Here is an 18,606-nt window from a genome sequence, read left to right as displayed (position 1 = left end):
TATTTTCAGATATTCTGTCTCAGTTAAGCCTACAGGCTCTTCTTACAGCCAGTTTTTGAGACTTACTTACTACCTGACACTTGTCTTGACATTGCACTAGACCTGTTGTGATTATTAACATATTGCAAGGGTCTGAGGAGAATTAAAAACACAATATATGCAGTGCAGTGTCAGTAATTTCTTGAAACTTAAATGTTGATAGAATTGCCTGAATATGGACTTGGCTTATTCACAAAAACATCCTATTTAACAAAAAGTGAAACACAGAGACACATTTTTCCCTTTCTTTTGTATTTTGGTAACTATCTCTGTCTTTGTGTTTGCATTCTCAGTCTTGGTCTATTCAGCAACAGCTACAGACAGAATCTTAATTGATCTAATCTTGTTACTGCTTGCTATTTTCAACAGTTCCATTAGAAAACATCCATCCTCCCCCACTCTGTCTCTCTCCCTTCACCTCCCACACTCTCTACCCCCCATCTGCCCTGACCTACATGGTAGTCACATGGCCCCGGTTCCCTGGCTTGGCATTTTATGGAAAATCTGCAGGAGATAAAGCCACAGGGTTTAAAGTGTTATCCCTGCCTGTCCTTTGAGAAGGGCTAAACACTGAATGAGGTGTTATTGCATCAATGCTGCTGGACACACGGGCTGCAAAGAGGATATATTCCTCCCTCCTTCCCTCTTTCTTTCTGCCTCTCTCCCTCTCTCTCCTCAGTTTGATTGGATTTAGTAGAGTGTCACCACTGTGACTTTGGGGGATTTCTTTTTCCCTGTCAGTGTCTTCTGCATGCTTGCTTGGGTTATTTACTTAACTTGTCCAGAAAATGGACTGTGATCTGCAGCTTACTGCCAAAGCTAGGGAGAGACAAGTGCCTCACGCTAGTTTAGATATGCCAGACAGGCACCTAGATGCTTGCTTGCCTGCTCTGTCTTGCTTACTCCCTTGCTGGTGGTGAGGGCTTAGTTTTGCACTGTGACCGAGTCCCCTTCACACTGTTGTCGGCCTGTAAATTTTCTGCTGCCCTTGCTATTCAGCCAATTACAGTAAAAGAGCTTTAGCATTTTTTCCCCTTCTCTTCCTCCTGGTGTATATTAATATATTTATTTTACAAGTGCATGGCAAGCATTGTTGAAGGTTAAAAAAATGCTGAATTTCATAGTGCATATAATGTCAACTTTATCTATATCAGAACTAATCAATAGAAGTCAGCTTTATCCTGTGTAGAACAAACACACTGCGGATCAGTAAAGCTGCTGTGTTTGAATTTTGAATCTTTCCTACTGCTGTTAGCACTGTAGAAAGGACACACTGCAGCTTGATGAAATTCCTGTGATTATGTGTAACCTGTAGTCTTTAAAAATGAAACACATTTGATTTGTCTGTAATCTAAATTGTGCAAACTTGAAATGGGCTCACATGCACAAATACACAAACAATACCGAGAAAGTTAGTGTACCACTGTTGAAGTGTACATAGTGTTCTGCTTTGATGATTTCTACTTTAATTTCATGTAAAAATAAGTTCAGGTTATCTGGAGTTTGCAGGTCCTCTGTTTTTTTTTTTATGCTGTCAGTGTCTTCCTTGTCCTCTTGACATTAATCTGCTCTGTCCCATACTGTCAACCTTAGTATCTGTAGCCATATATTCAATAATTGGTTTAGAAGTACACACCCTTAAGCCCATCTACACATTAATGAGGTCTGTTGTATTTCAGTGCATACACACCATTTTCCATGCAGGTACTTTTTTTTAGCTGTTTATTCTTTCTTTGTACAAAATATGTTTGACCTGACATCTGTGAAAGGCCACAGAATGACTATCAATACAATGTCAAATGTATTGCAGAGCTACAAAGCAGTTGAGGAATGCATCCAAAGTGCTCTGTCATGTTGCATTCTGGTGCTAAAATGACCAGAGCAAATATCTTCCCAAAACACTGAATAAGATAAAGCAGTCAGGACAGCTTTGCATGACTCTGATGATTGGTTGTAGTCATAATGTAGCTACTTACTTACATATAGTACAACAGTCCTGCTGTAAGCCAAAAAAAGAACATCACATAGGTTTTATTGTTCTGTCTCTCACAAAAACAAAACCAGAAGTTACACAAGTGATAATTGTGCATAAAAGAAGTGACACCACAAAATGCACAGTGTTCCAAAACAAGAGAGTAGAAGAATAAAAGGCTCTTTCCAACAGTGTAAAATCAGCCACGCCTAGCAGTGGGAACGGAAAGCAAAAGTGCTTAATGTGACAAAATAAAGACAGAAACACTCCAAGGGAAAGTTAGAATTAGGATCCTGAAAGATTTATGCCTCCATTTTATTTATAATTTGTTTTCTTTTCCTTATTGGAGTTGAGTTGCAACTGAATATTTGATGAACACAGCCTAGAAGTAAGGATGTTATGTCAGCAAGGAAACAAAAAGTAAAGAGAAACAACCAAGAAATGTATTTAGCAAAGTTTGCGCTTTGGAATAAACTAATACCCCTTTGCTTTCATAAGTGGCTTGTTAATTGAATGTGGGGGGAGTTTGCTATCTGCAGGTTGTGCTGAGCCCTAGTGAGGCTAGCATGCGCCTTTCCGTATGCACTGCGCTGAGTGCTGGGTACTCTCCGTGCACAGAACACCATCTGCATTTTGCTGTTAACGCGCCTTCACATCCAAGGGAGGATTAGGAGAAAATCCCCAGGTTTTTTTCAACCAGTTGACAAATATCAGATTTGTCTCTAAAAAATTAGCTCCATCTATATCTCCCACCATATGACACACAAAAAAGATTATCTTTAATACCCAGCCAGCTTGGGTGTGGAAAAAGCAGATTAAAGTTTCAGTTTGGTCATATTTACCCAGCCACTTCAAGTGCGAGACAGCCTGCATTACACAGTAGACAGACCTCTTCACGAGGAGGCCTCCCCACCCATGAACAACCCACCCCCAGCCCCAAGCCTGTACCTTTCAGAAGATGTCTGCCTTGAGACAATTAGACATCATACTTAAATAATTCATCATTTCTCAGTCAGTCTTTCTCTTCTACATGTCCTTTAAACAGACAGAGTGAGCTGCCAAAGGAGCTAAAGTGAATAACAGCAGCAGGTGCCTTTTCAGATGGACCTTTGTACAATGCAGAGGGTGCTGAGCTGTTATTTTAGTGGCCCACTGGTGAGGAGAAGTTGGTGGTTGGGAAATGGACCTGGTGGCTGACCTGAGACCCCAGAGCTGTCCTATTAGCAGTGTGATTTCTAATAAACATAACCAGCAATAATCGCTGCCTTCAGCTGCACCCGAACACTGGATAAAATAATGTTGGTTTATAGTATGCACACATGTAGAGATAAAGAAGCCCAAAACAGTGCTGGAACGCTCATTTGACAGTTGAAGAACTTCACTTTCTAAAAATAAACACTTTGACCCTGATGGAGGTCATTTGTGTTTACAGTGACAGATTGTGAGACAGGACATGCATGATTATTACCCATCAGCATGTATGAGAGGGATTTGAACATACAAGTAAGATGCTTCTTAAGCCTCTGCTAAGTCAGTGTGTTCGTCCTGACCATTTCATTATCAAATACATAATCGTCATCTGCCGAGGACAGAACTGAAGGCCTAAGGCCCTACCTGGTGTCCTGTTTGTTGACTTTCTTGCTTCCGCTCAAGACCACTGCCCCACCCAGAGGTTGCTTTATGAACACAGGAGCCCCATAAATGAAATTAAGGTGTCAATTAGTCAATTACAGCATAATAACTCTGAGGGCAGACATTTAGAGACAGAGAGAACCTCAGCTAAGTTCATTTCCTCTGGCCCAGGAGCCCAGCGCTTGGCACACGTCACTCCCCACCCAGACTCGCTGAATAAGGGCCCCAGTGCTCTCCCTAATGTTATTTTCCCCTGGATATCTTTTTTGATCAACAATTTCCTTTCATGGGTTTGTTTTTCAGATGCAGGGGATGTACTTTTTCTCTCCCCAATTTGGCTAGGGAGAATTTTATAATTTAGTAATTAAAATCTTTGTTAGGCTTTAGAAATTGCAGCTAATTGAATTTAATGGGAAGATGAATTTCAATTTTATTTGATTAGCAGGACCCCTGGCATAGGTATTTATGGAAAAAACTCTCAAAAATATGCTGTGTGGGCTAAGATGGCATAATAGAATTATAGATAATCGGATTTCACTGTCATGAATTTCACTCTAATTTCACTATAATTTTCCATTAGATAGCTGGTTTACAAATATTTGCTCATCTGCGATGGGAAAGGCTATCTGTCTAAAATGATTACAGAGCGAGCCTTCAGAAATATGTCCCTTTTTTCCTCTCCCTTTAAAAACCAGATTGCGAGGGATCAAAATTAGGAAGATTGCATTATGGATGTCTGCATCCGGGAGAGCAATGGGGGAGATATGATGATTACGGCCGGGGGATGAAAGCAGTGTCAAGAAAAATGTATGACTCAAAAACATAGGCCTATTTTATCTACAAAATCTCTGCTCTCAGCACACCGCCACTAAACAACATGCTACTGTATATCATAATTCAAGTAATATCATAAACAGTGCATAAATAAAAGAAAGACATTTCAGCATCTTGACATACAAATATATCTTATACAGTACTTCATACAGTCCCTATGTTAATTACTTTCAAGTGTGTACCTGTAATGAGATTTTGCCATGTGATTTTCATAGTGTATGTATGTAGCTGTATACACAGCTATACGGCAATTATGAAAATCAAATGAGATTCTGAAGAATCTTTGTCATGAGTAATGCAAATGATGATCATCAAGAAGTGGTGTATTGCTATCATCATTGTTCTGGCTATATTTGTGTGTAAGTTTAATATTCTGCTCCTTCTCTGCTTAAAAATAAATATATAATGCAATATAAACAGACGTGAGAGGGAATAATATCCCACATCACAGACAACCTCAAATAACACTAGGGTGAACTCTTGTTGAATCCCACTTTAAAAGCCCCTGCTTCAGAATTAAGCATTTACACGTTCAATTTCCTGTCAATTTATCAACAACATGACAGTGAATATCAAGAATAAAGTTGATCCATTGTCTGCTGGAAAACACAAACTATTTTAATTTGTTGTGTTTAAAGTTAGATGCAGTAGAGTAGTGCTTCATGCTGCTCTTCCTGTGTAACACCCCCCCGCCCACTAACCACCCCCACCCCCACCTCCACCCCACCTGTACGCTCCACCAGTTAGGACAGACGTCCACCCCACACCAACTTGCACCCACTCCATCCTCTTCCCCATTCGCTCGCTCACTCTTTGCCCCCAAACTGCCAGAGACAGCAAGAGGGGTTCAAAAACACAATCTGACTCTCAGCAAAGGTCAGATTTCTCACTCGGCATGTCTCTGGGCTTTGGCCACAAAAGCCACTGAATTCACATCTTTCAACTGGGCCCTAGCCTTTGTCCTGCGGAATGGAGGACTCGGAGTGGGCCCTGCACCAGACCAGCCCCTCCTGGAGTGCACTGTCAGGGGCAGCCAAACGTCTGGCCTGGCGGCCCTTTGACTGATGTACCCCTGCCATGTCACATGCACTGCAGTGCACGCACACACTCACACTTACAAACACTCCACCTTGCCCTCAACATTCTCCCGCATGCACCATACAATACCCCCAGATCACATCAAACGAAAAGCCCCACAGCTCTTTTTGAAAAGTAATGGTTTCGCCCCCAAAGATGGCAGCTCGAGGGCCACAGGGCTGTAATGCATGGACGACAAACCCTCCCTCCTGTGGCCATTGTCAAATGAATAGAATTCACCCTGCAAACTAAAACATCCCCATTATCAAGTTTAGACATACTGTAGTAGGTTTTGTTATCTTTTTTATTGATTTACTGTATCTTTGTGTAACAATGATTGTTGCAGACAGCTATTTTTATCTCTTTATTTTAACCACACTCATTTATAACTTACATTTAAACTGCTAAAAATGTATTATGGAAATGTTTTACATCACTTTAATGCTATGCTTTAATATTTTATGCCTTTCATGCACAATATTACATTGAATAACATTTTTAGAAGCATGTTACCACTGTGATCAGTGAGTATTAACCTCAAAGTTCTAATTAATACACCAAATATTACGTGTTTGATGATAAACGGGGCTCACGTCTGACAAACGAGTTTACACCTTTGCAACTAAGACAAGTGTCTGGTTGTAAAGACACGTCATGCACAATCAAAATAATTATCATGACTAAAAAAAACTGAATTAGTATCTACAGTACAATGTTAGATTAAGGGTAGTACCTTTTCATGGAAAGTCTTTTAAGGATATTTTCATTTATTATGTGGTTAGGAAGGAGGAGACAAAGCTGCTGTTTTCCTTTATTAACCAGGATGAGTCATCATAATTTCAGAATCAACCAAAACCTGTTTTATGTACATACTTTGGACTCTGTTGACAGCACTCAGGAACTGAAGCTAGGACTATGTATCATTGCATTATTGTTCACAGCCATAAAGTTGTTCATTTCCTCTTTTCTAAAACCATTGAATGCTACTTGTACATCACCCTTATTCAAACTAAAACTGCTGTAGAACACAGGAATATCCAGTGACCTTTCAAGGTCTGGACTTTTAATATTTTGTAGTTTCCACATTCTTGACACAAAGCCATATTTACAGTATATGGGCATTATATACAAATAGCCCAGAGACACTTTGCATGGCACTGCGGAAGAAACTGCCAGGCAAATAAGGGGTTTGTCTTATAAAGTATTCATTGTCACCTGGTAACGGCTGTCGTTTATCATTTCACCTGAAATTACAATGAAAACTGATAGCTTATCAGACGGAGGGAAGGAGAAAGAGTGTGCTCTGTGGGAGAGAGGCAGAGAAAGTATACTACTAGAATTGAGGATCCCTGCTTTGTGACAGAAGTTAAATTATTGCACTGGCTTTAATATTTTTGTCATATGTTCATTTCAGAACATTTGACGTAGCCCAAGCTTTTGCATTATGTCTGGTTTGAGACGTACTTGCTATTATTGTGCCCCTATAAAAGACCATTCAGTGATGATTTAATTTGGTTGGTTTGCTTGCTTTCACTGATTGTAGTTCTAGTAGTACACAGCAATAAAACATTGGTGTGTAAAAAGCAGCTTTTACATGTAGTAACACTGTCTTGATTTAAATTAGTCTAAAAGCCCAAAATACTTGTGCGCAATAGAGGTATATATAATATATTTTAATAAGAACATAATCTTTTCCTCCCCAAAACCTTTTTTTAAAATGTTGTACTCCCCTCATTTGAATAGAGACAGTGGAAGCTCCACCCCAAGAGAGTTGAAAGGCTAGGAGACCACAAAGATGGAAAAGGCCAGCCCACTGAGGGAGGGAGAAAAAAAACTGCTCCGGTTCCTCTGCCATAATTTCCTATCAGCCTATTCAGACAACATCACCAACAGCTTGGTCTGTTCGTGTGTGTGTGTGTGTATGGGAGCAGAGCAGACAGCGAGAGAGAGAGAGGCAGAGAGAGCGAGAGCAGAGAAGGGGAGGCTCCATATTCTTTCACCTACCCCCCGTCAAACCACAGAAAGGAGGGGCCAGACTCTAAGCTGCCAATCAAATCCACTCGTGGCAGCCGGCATTATCTCAGCAACAAACTATTGACAGATTACATGTCAAGGAGTTTAGTGCATGATTGAAGGAAGCCTTTTTTTTATCTAGTTACTTTTCCGCTTTGTTTCCCCCTCTACCAACCAACATTTGAATGACTTTCTAACAGAGTTGAGTAATATTATGAAAGTTACATGTCTGAGAGGATTTAACTTCGACTTCCCTGAATATGGTGAGTACTCTTCTTCTTTTCTCTCTTTGCTAGATATGTTTTATTAGCTGACAGTTTAAGGTGTGCCTTTATCTCTGACTAAATCTACAGAGAGGGGAAGTTGTTCATGATTAAAGTATGTGCCAGCATGAACGTATACCAAAATGTTGCGACACCTCTATTTATAGGTCTTTGACAGTGCCCAAAGGTGACTGCAATATCAAATATGATTGCTCATTTCTCCAGCACACGACTCATGACGCTGTGTTAGACACAGTGCACATGTGAAAAAACTTCACAAAGCCAGTTTCATTTTCTCTTGTCAGAGTATATTTCTTTTCTCGGACATGAGACCAGCATATATCCCTGACAGTTTTTTTTTTTTTTTTCTTCTCTTCATCTGTGTTTTCTTGCTTGTTTAGTCCCTTCGTTTATAATTACATGTTTTTGAGAAAGCCAGCCAATTGGTACTGTAGAAGTACAGGTATTGGTTTTAGCCACAGATGCACTGGCAATGCCATTAGGGTACGTTGAATGGCCTAAGGGTTTGTTGCCAAGGGGACAAAGCAAACAAACTGTTGTGTTGCTTATGTTGTCACACATGTAAAGGGAACAGGAGCAGGGCTAACACCTTTCCAGGTACTTCTAATTAAATGAATATACAGTGCGCAGGTGTATCTAGCATTAAAATATAATCATTCTGACAATGAAATGCATTACATGTTGGGTAAAATCCTACCCAAAAATAATACATTTTTATTTTAAATATGTAATAAAATCGTCACTTATCAGAATTTTTTGTGGAAATGCACCTGTCGAGTGGTTATTCAAAATTGTATTAAACCTGTGTAAGGTGAACAACAGTCAGTCTGTGCATACTGTTGGAAAGGTAAACTTCCCCACTTGTAACTGGATTACACCTCATACTTGTGAGAGTCACTCTCCTCACCCCTTTACTGAACAAACAGTTTAGTGTGTGTTTTTAAAATAGGTCAGTCACATTTAATTTCTCTTTTGTGTTTTCTGTTTTGCATGCAGCGAGTGGTGTTTTCCCATCATAAATTTTACTATGTATTAATAGTCCCTGTGTTTCATTATTTGCAAACATAAATGAATATAACTACTCAATAACTGATCTCCAACTTTGTTAGAGACATGTGTACCCCTTGGCTTTGATAAATTCTATTTGCCCTATTTTTGAAAAAGCTTTATTTCCAACTCATACAGTATATACATTTTTAGTGAAGGTTGTGGAGATATTTCGGAGTAAGTACTTATTTTTAAAATGCTATCAGTGTTTTAAATTACAGAAAGGATACTCAGAAATATTTTTATACCAAATTATCCTTTTTTTTTTAATCTTTTCATGTTTTTAGTAAATTAGATCTGTAATGTAAATCTGTAAGTCAACGTCATTCAAGCAGGTTTTGCCCCAGGCTGTTATTTTTAATGCGTTTATTTTCCACTTTTACATTCCGCCTCTGTATCTTATCTGAACCCCCTTAACAGTTACTTGCTGTATAAGCCGTTCAGCATTCTTGACACTATATAAGCTTCTCTGCTTTTTTAAAGTGTATAGGGCAACATAGTACTGAAAAATAAAACAAATCTAAAGATTATGTCTTATTAAATAGAACTGATACTGAGAGACTGTATCGTAGACCATTGTGACCACAGGGTTTCACAAACACATATGAGAGACAGACATGGAGGCTCGCTTAGTTTGTCTGGTTATTTAAGGTTACCTGTATTATAGTTTAAAATAACAACAAACAAGTACAACTGCTATCATGACACACCCTAATTTCAAACTTTTCGTCAGCCCGGAAAATGTTTTTCTACCCTCTTATGAGTCATAATGTTGATTGCCTTCTCCCTCACTGAGTTGTCTCATTAACCCTTTGTGGCCCTCTCCATCTTTTACGGCCTTCCTCAAAACCAGAATGAAATAAGGAGGAGAAAAACAAGCCTAGGTCTGAAGGCCCTCAATAACCTTTTATCACAATTTAGCAATAACCTGAATCAATTTGATGTCTTAAGCAATAAAATATGCTGTTGCACTCCTATTTCTGCTGCTCCTTGGATGACAGTAAATTTACATTTTTTAATTAAACTAGCTGGAATTTTTATTAGGGGGCTGGACTATGCTAATGGAAATGTTGTGTACAGCAGATTAACAGAGTTTTGAAATAAATTTAACAGGGAGACATTTGGAGGAAAAAAAATGCGAGTCATTGTCTTTAACCTCTTTCATGCCGATTTCTCCTGGGGGATCCTTGTATTCCAAGGAGCCTTGTCAGGGAAGAGTGCTTCTCAGCAACAAGGTGATTAGTATCGCCTTGTCAACCGAGAAAAACATTCACATTCTTAAGATTTGTTTTTATAAATACTTTATTTGAATGACACCAAAACATATGATTTTTGTTATCGTTTGCTTCCGTTTAAATGGAATAGCCAATTTACATCACTCTCTCTGAGTTAGTCTGAATTAAGAAAAAAAAAGGCTGGACGTATGTTTTATTGTGATTCCTTTTTCTAATATGAAAGTAGAGAAATTATATTTAAACATTTTAATTTAATAGTGCCTGACCGTTGTATTCTTCAATTTTCCTGTTTTAATTAATTCCTTTTTCTGTCTTTAAAATTAGTTTACGTTTGTTTACGTCCACATCTGAGGAGAACAATTTTAAAAAGTGTCAAATACAGTAGTTAATGGCAGCGTATATGTTTGTGTAGTTTTATGGTCCACTCTCAGTATTTGATTGATGTTACGCGAGGCTGTGTGTTATGCCTGGTTTTAGCAGAGTGGCAGGGGGAGAATAGGGGGAACAGAGACAGCAGACAACGGGAGGGAGGCGTACTGTGTGTGTTTGTGTGTATCTGCTGGTTGTTTGGGCTGGGGTGTAGAGAGAAAGAGGGACAGCTGAGTCCTGATTGAGCATGTGCCCAGTCATCAGACACAAGCCATCCAACACTATAATTACCTTAACTCCCGTCTTTTAATACTGAAATCACACCAACTGGGCTTTTTTTTTTATTTTACCGGCAAAAAGAGGAAACATCAGAGATCAAACGATCACATAAACTCCAGATGCACGTGGGCTGCCATGCATCTTGCTGCAGTAGCCAAAGTGTTCAGGGTTACTTGATATGGGCCAGGAGCAAAGCAAGTGGCATCACCACCCACTTTCTTCACTCCTGTGCACTCATGCAGTGGCCAGCACCTAATTAAAACCTCAAAGCTCCCCATCACCAATCTGGAGTAATAGCCTAATTAATACTCGGTGAAGAAATATTTAAGGATGATAAACAGGTTGGACTTTGGGTTTTTGTTGCTTTTATTATCTAAAATATAACAGGCCAGATTTTTATTATCACAGATAATATATGTTTGTTAAACTGCTGTACTAAAAATAAGGGAAATGGAAACAGTAAAATATCCTATAGAATTATACTATCTTAAAAAGGGTGGAAATTAATTATAAATTATATTGCTAATTAGAAACAAAAAAAGTGTCATTAATTATTTTGGGGGGAAAAGTGTATTTTTTCCATATTTCTTTTTCATTTGTCACAAGCATAACCAGTCGAAAAGGAGTCCTGGTTTAAATCTCACAAATGAATGTGCCTTGTCATGTATTCTTGTGAGCAAATTCGAGGGAGAAGCTTCCAGTAACTTTTTCTTTCCATCCGGATATCCTAGTCTTAAATATGAAATTCTAATTTCATGCAAACTTAGGGTGAAGAATAATCTCTAGTCGTTGATATGCCACATAAGAGGGGAAAAGGGGAAAATGAAGAGGTAATTAGCAGAGTAGAAGACTTTGGTGTGTTTGTCTGAAAGCATGGTCTCCACTGGCCATGAATGAATTTGCATGCTTCGCTTATCGAAGCGCACTTATTAGGCCAGCTGAAAGAAAGATTAAGCCGGCACAAAATGTGGTGACTAATCCTTTTAAATGTGGCAGGGGGTCTTTAAGGTGTGAACCAGCCCATTCGTAGGTTAGTGGTTATGGAATGTGACAGGCCACAACTTTCATACAACTAAATGTATAAAGGGACACAGCAGGTGCAGGGTTAACTGTTTAATGACAAGGACATTGATTGACATGGGTAATAAATTGATAGTTTATCTCCTGACCCGCTTGTGTTTTGAACAAATACAGCAGGTGGTGCCAGAGTGGGTTGAGATAATGATAGAAACAGTTTGTGTGGTCCAGTATCAGGGGGTTTTCTTGTTTTTTCTTAGTCAATAATTGTCGGCAAGTTTGGTTAATTATATGTGTAAGACAAAAACCTAAAAGACGTGAAGAGTCGTTGAACTAAATCTGTCTTCTCACTTCGCTGTACCACTATCTTTTAGTTTTGAGCACATCTCTCAGTTTCAGTTCTCTGTCACCTTTTCTCTGAGAGAAATTTGGTCCCTGCTGTACTGTCACTGGCTTCATCTTTGATTAAAAAAAAACAACACCAACAAACATGGAACCTCTTTTTTCTGTCACCTTCAGTGTTAGCATGGAAATGTTTACTCTGCCGAGTTACAGAGCCAATACGCCTGTCTTCGTCCGTAATTGACTGCAAACAGGAACGTAGTGACGTATGAACACTGCCCTCGTCTCTCTACCGTGTCTCACACACATCTTCCACACAGTTTCCAAGCAGGCACCTTTCGACTTCAGGTCCCCCTTCTGCCGTGTGTTTTTCATGTGACATTTAATTCACTTGGGTCAGTCACAGGCAGCACCAGCAATAATTACTGTCTGTACATGATAAATCTGAAGCCCAGCTGTTCATTTCTGTCACTGCCAACACAGACAGAAAGAGAGGGAGAAAGATAGAGGACAGAGGGAAAGAGACCAGGAGTTTACAGTTTGGCGGATTTATTTTATTTATTTATTTTTTTAACTTGGTAACTTGATAGGATTACATGGTTCTAGAGCACACACCTGTTAAGAGGCTGTTAGCAGAGCAATTGGCAGTTCCACAGTCAAAGCTTAGTCTTTTTCTTTACTCCCTGCTGTCCACTCTGTATCCCCTTTTAGGGATTTCACCCAATGTATGACGAGAGTTTGTTTCTTCAGGCTCCTGCCTCAGGCAGGGGTGAACAGGGGAAAGCGTGCCTTGTGACACGCTAATGGTGTGTGTTTGATGTTACAGTGCATATCCTACATTTGTGTGTGAGACCGGGTCGGCTGACATCTCTTTTTCCCTCCCCTCTCCTGAGATGCGTTGCCTGCCATCAGTTGTACTTCCCTCTCCGTCACACTGGAGCCACTCCAAAGAAATATATATATAAGTAACACGACAGCAGAGAAACAAAGAATTTAATTTGGTTTGTTTTTCACAAGGGTGGGGGACAGGTGTTGGCAGAGTTGTAAAATGCCCAAATACAGGTTAAACCAGACGATTCAAATGATTAAGGGTTAGGTTGAGAACGTTTGTGCATATTTTAGGAGTGCCAAAGCCCTGTTGTCAATTATAAATACTTTTGAAAGGAGTGGAGAAATGAGTAATTCATAACATTTGTTGCTTGTTTTCTCTTGTTTGGTTATTATTGAAGTGAAAAACAGCCTTGAGTATTGTCTTAACGTAAAGAAGGCAGTTTATGGGGGAACTGGTGACAACCATCAGAGCCAGAAAATCACATTACAGTAGGTTGTATTATGCCTTAGTGCTATGTGTCTCACTGCCTTATTTGGCATTCAGCAGCAACCCAGCTCTTCGGCTTTGTCACTTTCTATGGGTCCTCAGCACCTGTTCTCCCTATTGTACCGGAATTTTCTATATTTGGCAAGAAGTTGGACTCTCTCAATTGGTGTGTAGGTCACTGTTTCTAATAGTGCGACAGATAAACTCTGTATTCTCTAAAGATACTTTTTCTTTTTCTTCTGCTGTTGTTTAATTGTTCAAAAGACAATATTAGACAGCGTGATTCAACTTGGGAGATCTACGAAACATTTCTCACAGGGGCATCGAAATGTCATGTTGTCCCTTGTATGTTCTTGACACGTTGTATTGCCAGGAGTGCAAATTATCTTTGTTCTGAAGCACAGGAGAAATAAAAAGAGCAAAGTTAATAGATATCTCAGACTAACTTTTAATTGTTCTGATATGTAATCGCTAAATGACAATAAAAAAGGAGCAGGGCCACTTTAAAAGCTTTATCTCTCCTGCTCTGTGCCCAAAGTGTCATGTCCATAACAGCACCACCTGATCTACAGAGTAAAATAACCGCTAAGGCTTATTGTTTGGACAATATTGAAGGCCCCCCCCCCGCCCTCTTCCCCGACACCCCACCTTCTGCTCCCCCCGCTGCTTCTCTCCCCTCTCCCTTGATTCATTTCACCCACTGTCCTCGGCTGCTGGAAAATGGCGTTAATTTTTTTATTACCTGTTTGACTCTCCAGCCTTATTACTGTAGCCCCTTAATGTTCTCTGTAACCGTGGAAACCAGATGAATAAATGTCCGCCAAAGAAAATGAGATGATTAAACAGGTCACCCTTGCAAAACAAATTCGCTTGGTCGAGCGCAATTTGTGTACCAAGCGGCTGTCTTAACAGTTTGCTAACAAGGGGATTGTTTGCCAGACTAACTGACAGAGAAGGGAGGGGGGAAATGAAGATATCTGGGGAAAAGGATATGATTGAAGCGATAATATTTTGTTATTTGTTTTATGTCTTTATTCTTCATAATAATGTGGTGTTTGTATAAGATCTGAAATTCCACCTTGCTTTATTTTGTATTCCTTAAATAATGCACAGACACTGGAGTGCTTCCGAAATGTTCTTTTCCAGTGTATTGTATATTTAACCAGCATTAGAAGTAATGTTCAAGTTTAAAGCAGCCATCCATATTATTGTCAGAGGCATTTGGTCTGTGATCATCAGCAAATGCAGTAGCAAATAGAATTTCCCTCTTTTATGTGGCAACCAATCATTACTGCTAATTGTCCTTGAGGCCATCTGTATAGGATGACTCGTCCTCTATTGGTGTTGGAACAGTACTGGTCATGGATTTACAAGTCCAATAATTATACTTAACTCCTCCATAGTCAGTGTAAAAACAGTTCATTTTCACAACTGCAGTAATAAATATGAAGGAGTTGCTTTTTTTCCTCTCAGATTAAACAGTAGCTTGAACAGCATCCTGTTTTCAAAGTGTCACTTCTTTCCCATGATGCCCCCTCCCTGCACTTCCTTGTGTCATGTTCTCATATGACTTGTTTTAAGCGAAGCTTTCTGACAGCCATATGAAAAGTCTGGTGTTTTCATCTGGGAAAATAAGAGACTAGGTCAGGCAGATTTAGCCATGTAACGATAGGGCAAACATGCAGACTTGGATTAGAGTCAGGCCTGTGTTGCCATTCAGACCACAAATCATAAATGTTGGGGACATGGTGGTGGTGTTGTTTATGGAAGGATGCCACGCTGCACCACTCAAGGGTGTTGCCTGTTTGCATTGATGCGCCACCACTACTTACCGCCTCTTGCTTTAAAACAACTTCCGCATCCCACTCAGCCATTTTGTCCCGTTACTGAAGCAGATCCCAAATGTTCACCACAGCTTTAGCCTCAACTTTTAAAGAAGGAGGGGGTTGTTGCTCAAAGCAGGGCTGTGGCTTCTTTAAGTCATTTGTGGGACAGAAGATGGTGAGCTAGACTTTTTCTACTGGTAGAGGGTGTATTTCATCGCAATACAGGGACACTATAGCTCAAAACTGAAAAGCACTTATGCATTATTGATGTTTTAATTTGTGCAAATGCCCAAGTCTTTGTTAAGTGATTATAGTGCTAGGGAGATAACAGGGGAGGTACTTCTCTATGAAACAAGAGCTTGCTTGCTGGCCTCACTGGGAAGCCATTGGACTAAATCTAACAAGTCCACGCTTCTACTCAGCTCTGTGCGAGTGAGAGGAAAAAAGGCGGGGGTTGGGGGTTGAGTGGGAGGGAGTGAAGACAGTTGACTCAAAAATATCAACGTGTCTAAGATAAGAAAAAATTCAGCCGTTGATCTTTTGTCCTTATTTCAGCTACACCTCTCCCGTTTATGATGTTGGGTTTATAGGTCTTTTACATCCCTTATCAAAAATTATTTGATGCAAATACAATAGAACTGACCTGAAAAGGCCCATGTGTAAATACTCCTCGTGGCGCACTAGAAACTGACCTTGGGAAAAGAATGCAAAGTTATAATGCTTGCAAAACAAGCCTATAAAATAATACCTTGTTGAAAGGAGGGAGTTTGGGTAAATATAAAAGAGGAGAAGCAGTTTTCTTTTTCTACAATGATTAACTCAGAACAAAGGTTATCAAGGATGACATTTTCTTAAACTCTGTAATTTATGTAATTGCCCGCTGCAGCTACCTTGCCAGATAAACAGTGATGGTAGGAAAGGTTGAAACTTTCCCCTATAAAACAAACGTGTGAATATGCTGATCTATAAAGATTTGCTTCCATATCCTAGTTGAGACAGCCTCAACTACATCACAGATCATTGTAACTGGTGCGTGGAAACCTCTGTTTCCTTTTTTGTGCCAATTGGTGTCTGTGATGGTTGTCCAAACCCCAACCTCAGCCTCTGTGCTCCCACACCTGCAGCTGTTCACACAGCCTGCCTTCCTCCAGCACCTAATGCATGTTTAACCTGTAAATTATGCTGTATTAATTTAGCTCAGAATGAATTGATATGAGCTCTATCACTGTCAACCCATGAGATAAGTGTCTTAGTTTTGGCTTTGGATTGGGTATTAGTCATTCTTTTTTGTTCACTGGCTTTATTCTTGCTTTATTCTTTGGGAAAATCTGCTTGAGTGTGAAACCAGGCTTTGCCTTCTGCTTTGAGGTCCCTGATGGAGGTAAAACACACGCACAAGCACACACACACACACACACACACACACACACACACACACACACACACACACACACATGTGCACACATGCATGCACACACACACACACACACATGTGCACACATGCACACACACACACACAGTACGCTCTCAGGCTTCCCCAAGCATTTACTGCTTTATTAAGCTGTCTCATGAACCCACTAGCAGAACATGAGAATACAGGAAAAAAAGAAAAGCCCATATTACTTAGATGATTTGATGTCATTTGTGGACTACAAAACATTAGGCTTTATTGTGTGCACAGGGAGAATGAGTGGGAGCATTGAAAAAAAGAAGTTGGCTTAGAAATTCAGAATTTCAATTAGTGTACGTAATCTGAACCTGCCGGCTTTGATAGAAGCTTTTTTTTTTTTTTTTTTTTTTACTAAGAATACAGCAGCACTTGTAAAACATTAATTAAGCAGAGTTGTTTTTCTAAAGGATGGAGTAAAGTGTGCTTTATGCAGTCCTGAACAAAAGGCAGTTACCTCACATAGAGGACCGCTTCACCCAAACCATTTGAAAAAGAAGGGCAATTTGAATTGGAGAAAAATACAAAAGACAAAAAAGACAAGCCATTGAGAGTAATGTTCTAAAGGAGATGATATCATATGAGAGCAGAGCCTTTTGCGGAAGAATAGAAATGTATCCCTGCTTGAGTGAAACCTAAGCTTGGTGCAGAAAAACGAGCCTCTATTTTAATGACTTTCTACCTGACAGATGACATTAGACTGTCTTTTGGATCACATTGCTCTGACTTTGTCTCTTACATCCACAAATCATTGATTATTAATAGTTTATATGAATTGTTAATTGATAGGTAATTCGAGTTGTTATGGCAGTAGTCCTGTCAATGTAAAAAGATGAATGTTGAATCTATTTTTTAAAGATAAAAAGTCTTGAAACAATCTTGAACTTAATTGCTGTTTTCTGTGGTGATGGTTTGTGGCAAAGCCATGGTATTTTTGTTTGTGCTGCATATGGGCCTTAGCCCATTAGAAATTTCATCTCTTTCTCTAGTTAGCTTGGCTACATGATACTGCAAGCTGAAATGCATGACCTAAGCAACACTGGTTAGCATTACAGTTTATTCACATGCTTTTTATTTTTCATGAATCTATCAAGGTAAAAACAATAACAACTCTCAATCATTTACCAAGTTCAGAAGCAGATAATGGCTAAAAAACATGTTAAAAGGTGATTCATTTTATGACTTCTACTTCTCGGAATATGAAAAAGAAAAAGAATAGAAAAGGATAAAGTCCCCATCCTACATTTGAACATGGCGTGTTGTTCGCATTTTCCACAGACTATTGTAAATCCTCTTGCACTAGATGATGAGTACACATACAGATGATACATTAAAACTGCCATAACTCGCACACCCAGCAAAGCTAAAAATCAATTGGAATGGATAGTTAAGCTGGCCCCTAAAAATCAATGAGCAATTCATGTCCTTGATCACAGAGTGTCATTCCTCTCAATGTTAGAGGCTTATGAGGCCTAAGCATACACATATATACTCATATACATATACCCACATTCAGCACAAACACACAGGAAACTTGCAGAAACATTCACTTTGCTGATAGAATAAGTATTGGAGTAAATTAACTAGTTCAAGGACACATTTATTTTAATACTGTTGGGTTTCAAACAACTTGTCTTGATCTATATAACAGGTTTCCAAAGTATTTAATTTAACACAGTGTTGTCCATTTTACTTGGAGAAGTGTTTAGTTTTTAATGCCGAATAGAAATAAAAGGTTTTTAATCCAAATTTACTGTAACACTGTCAAATGAGGTTAGAGCATTTTATTGGGGCCAGCTGGTGAATACAACATCGTAGTCAATCTTTCGAAAATAGCAGGGAGTCAAATTACAAAGCTCATGTTGTTGTTTTTAA

The 18,606-nt window shown here is 39.3% G+C and overlaps 1 protein-coding gene across 1 annotated transcript in view; it reads left to right on the top strand.

Moving 5' to 3' along the window:
- Positions 1 to 7,430: 7,430 nt before the first annotated feature.
- Positions 7,431 to 18,606, top strand: part of casz1 (castor zinc finger 1) — a 75,064-nt gene continuing 63,888 nt past the window's right edge. Inside the window, exon 1 of the mRNA XM_026331667.1 lies at positions 7,431 to 7,830. Coding sequence (XP_026187452.1) covers positions 7,782 to 7,830 — 49 coding nt within the window. The 5' untranslated portion in view covers positions 7,431 to 7,781. The remainder of the gene's footprint in view (positions 7,831 to 18,606) is intronic.

This window comes from Mastacembelus armatus, chromosome 7 (assembly GCF_900324485.2).
Source record: "Mastacembelus armatus chromosome 7, fMasArm1.2, whole genome shotgun sequence".
Taxonomy (NCBI): Eukaryota; Metazoa; Chordata; class Actinopteri; order Synbranchiformes; family Mastacembelidae; genus Mastacembelus; species Mastacembelus armatus.
Note: the sequence above shows the minus strand (reverse complement) of the source record. Positions and strands in the feature narration are given on the sequence as shown.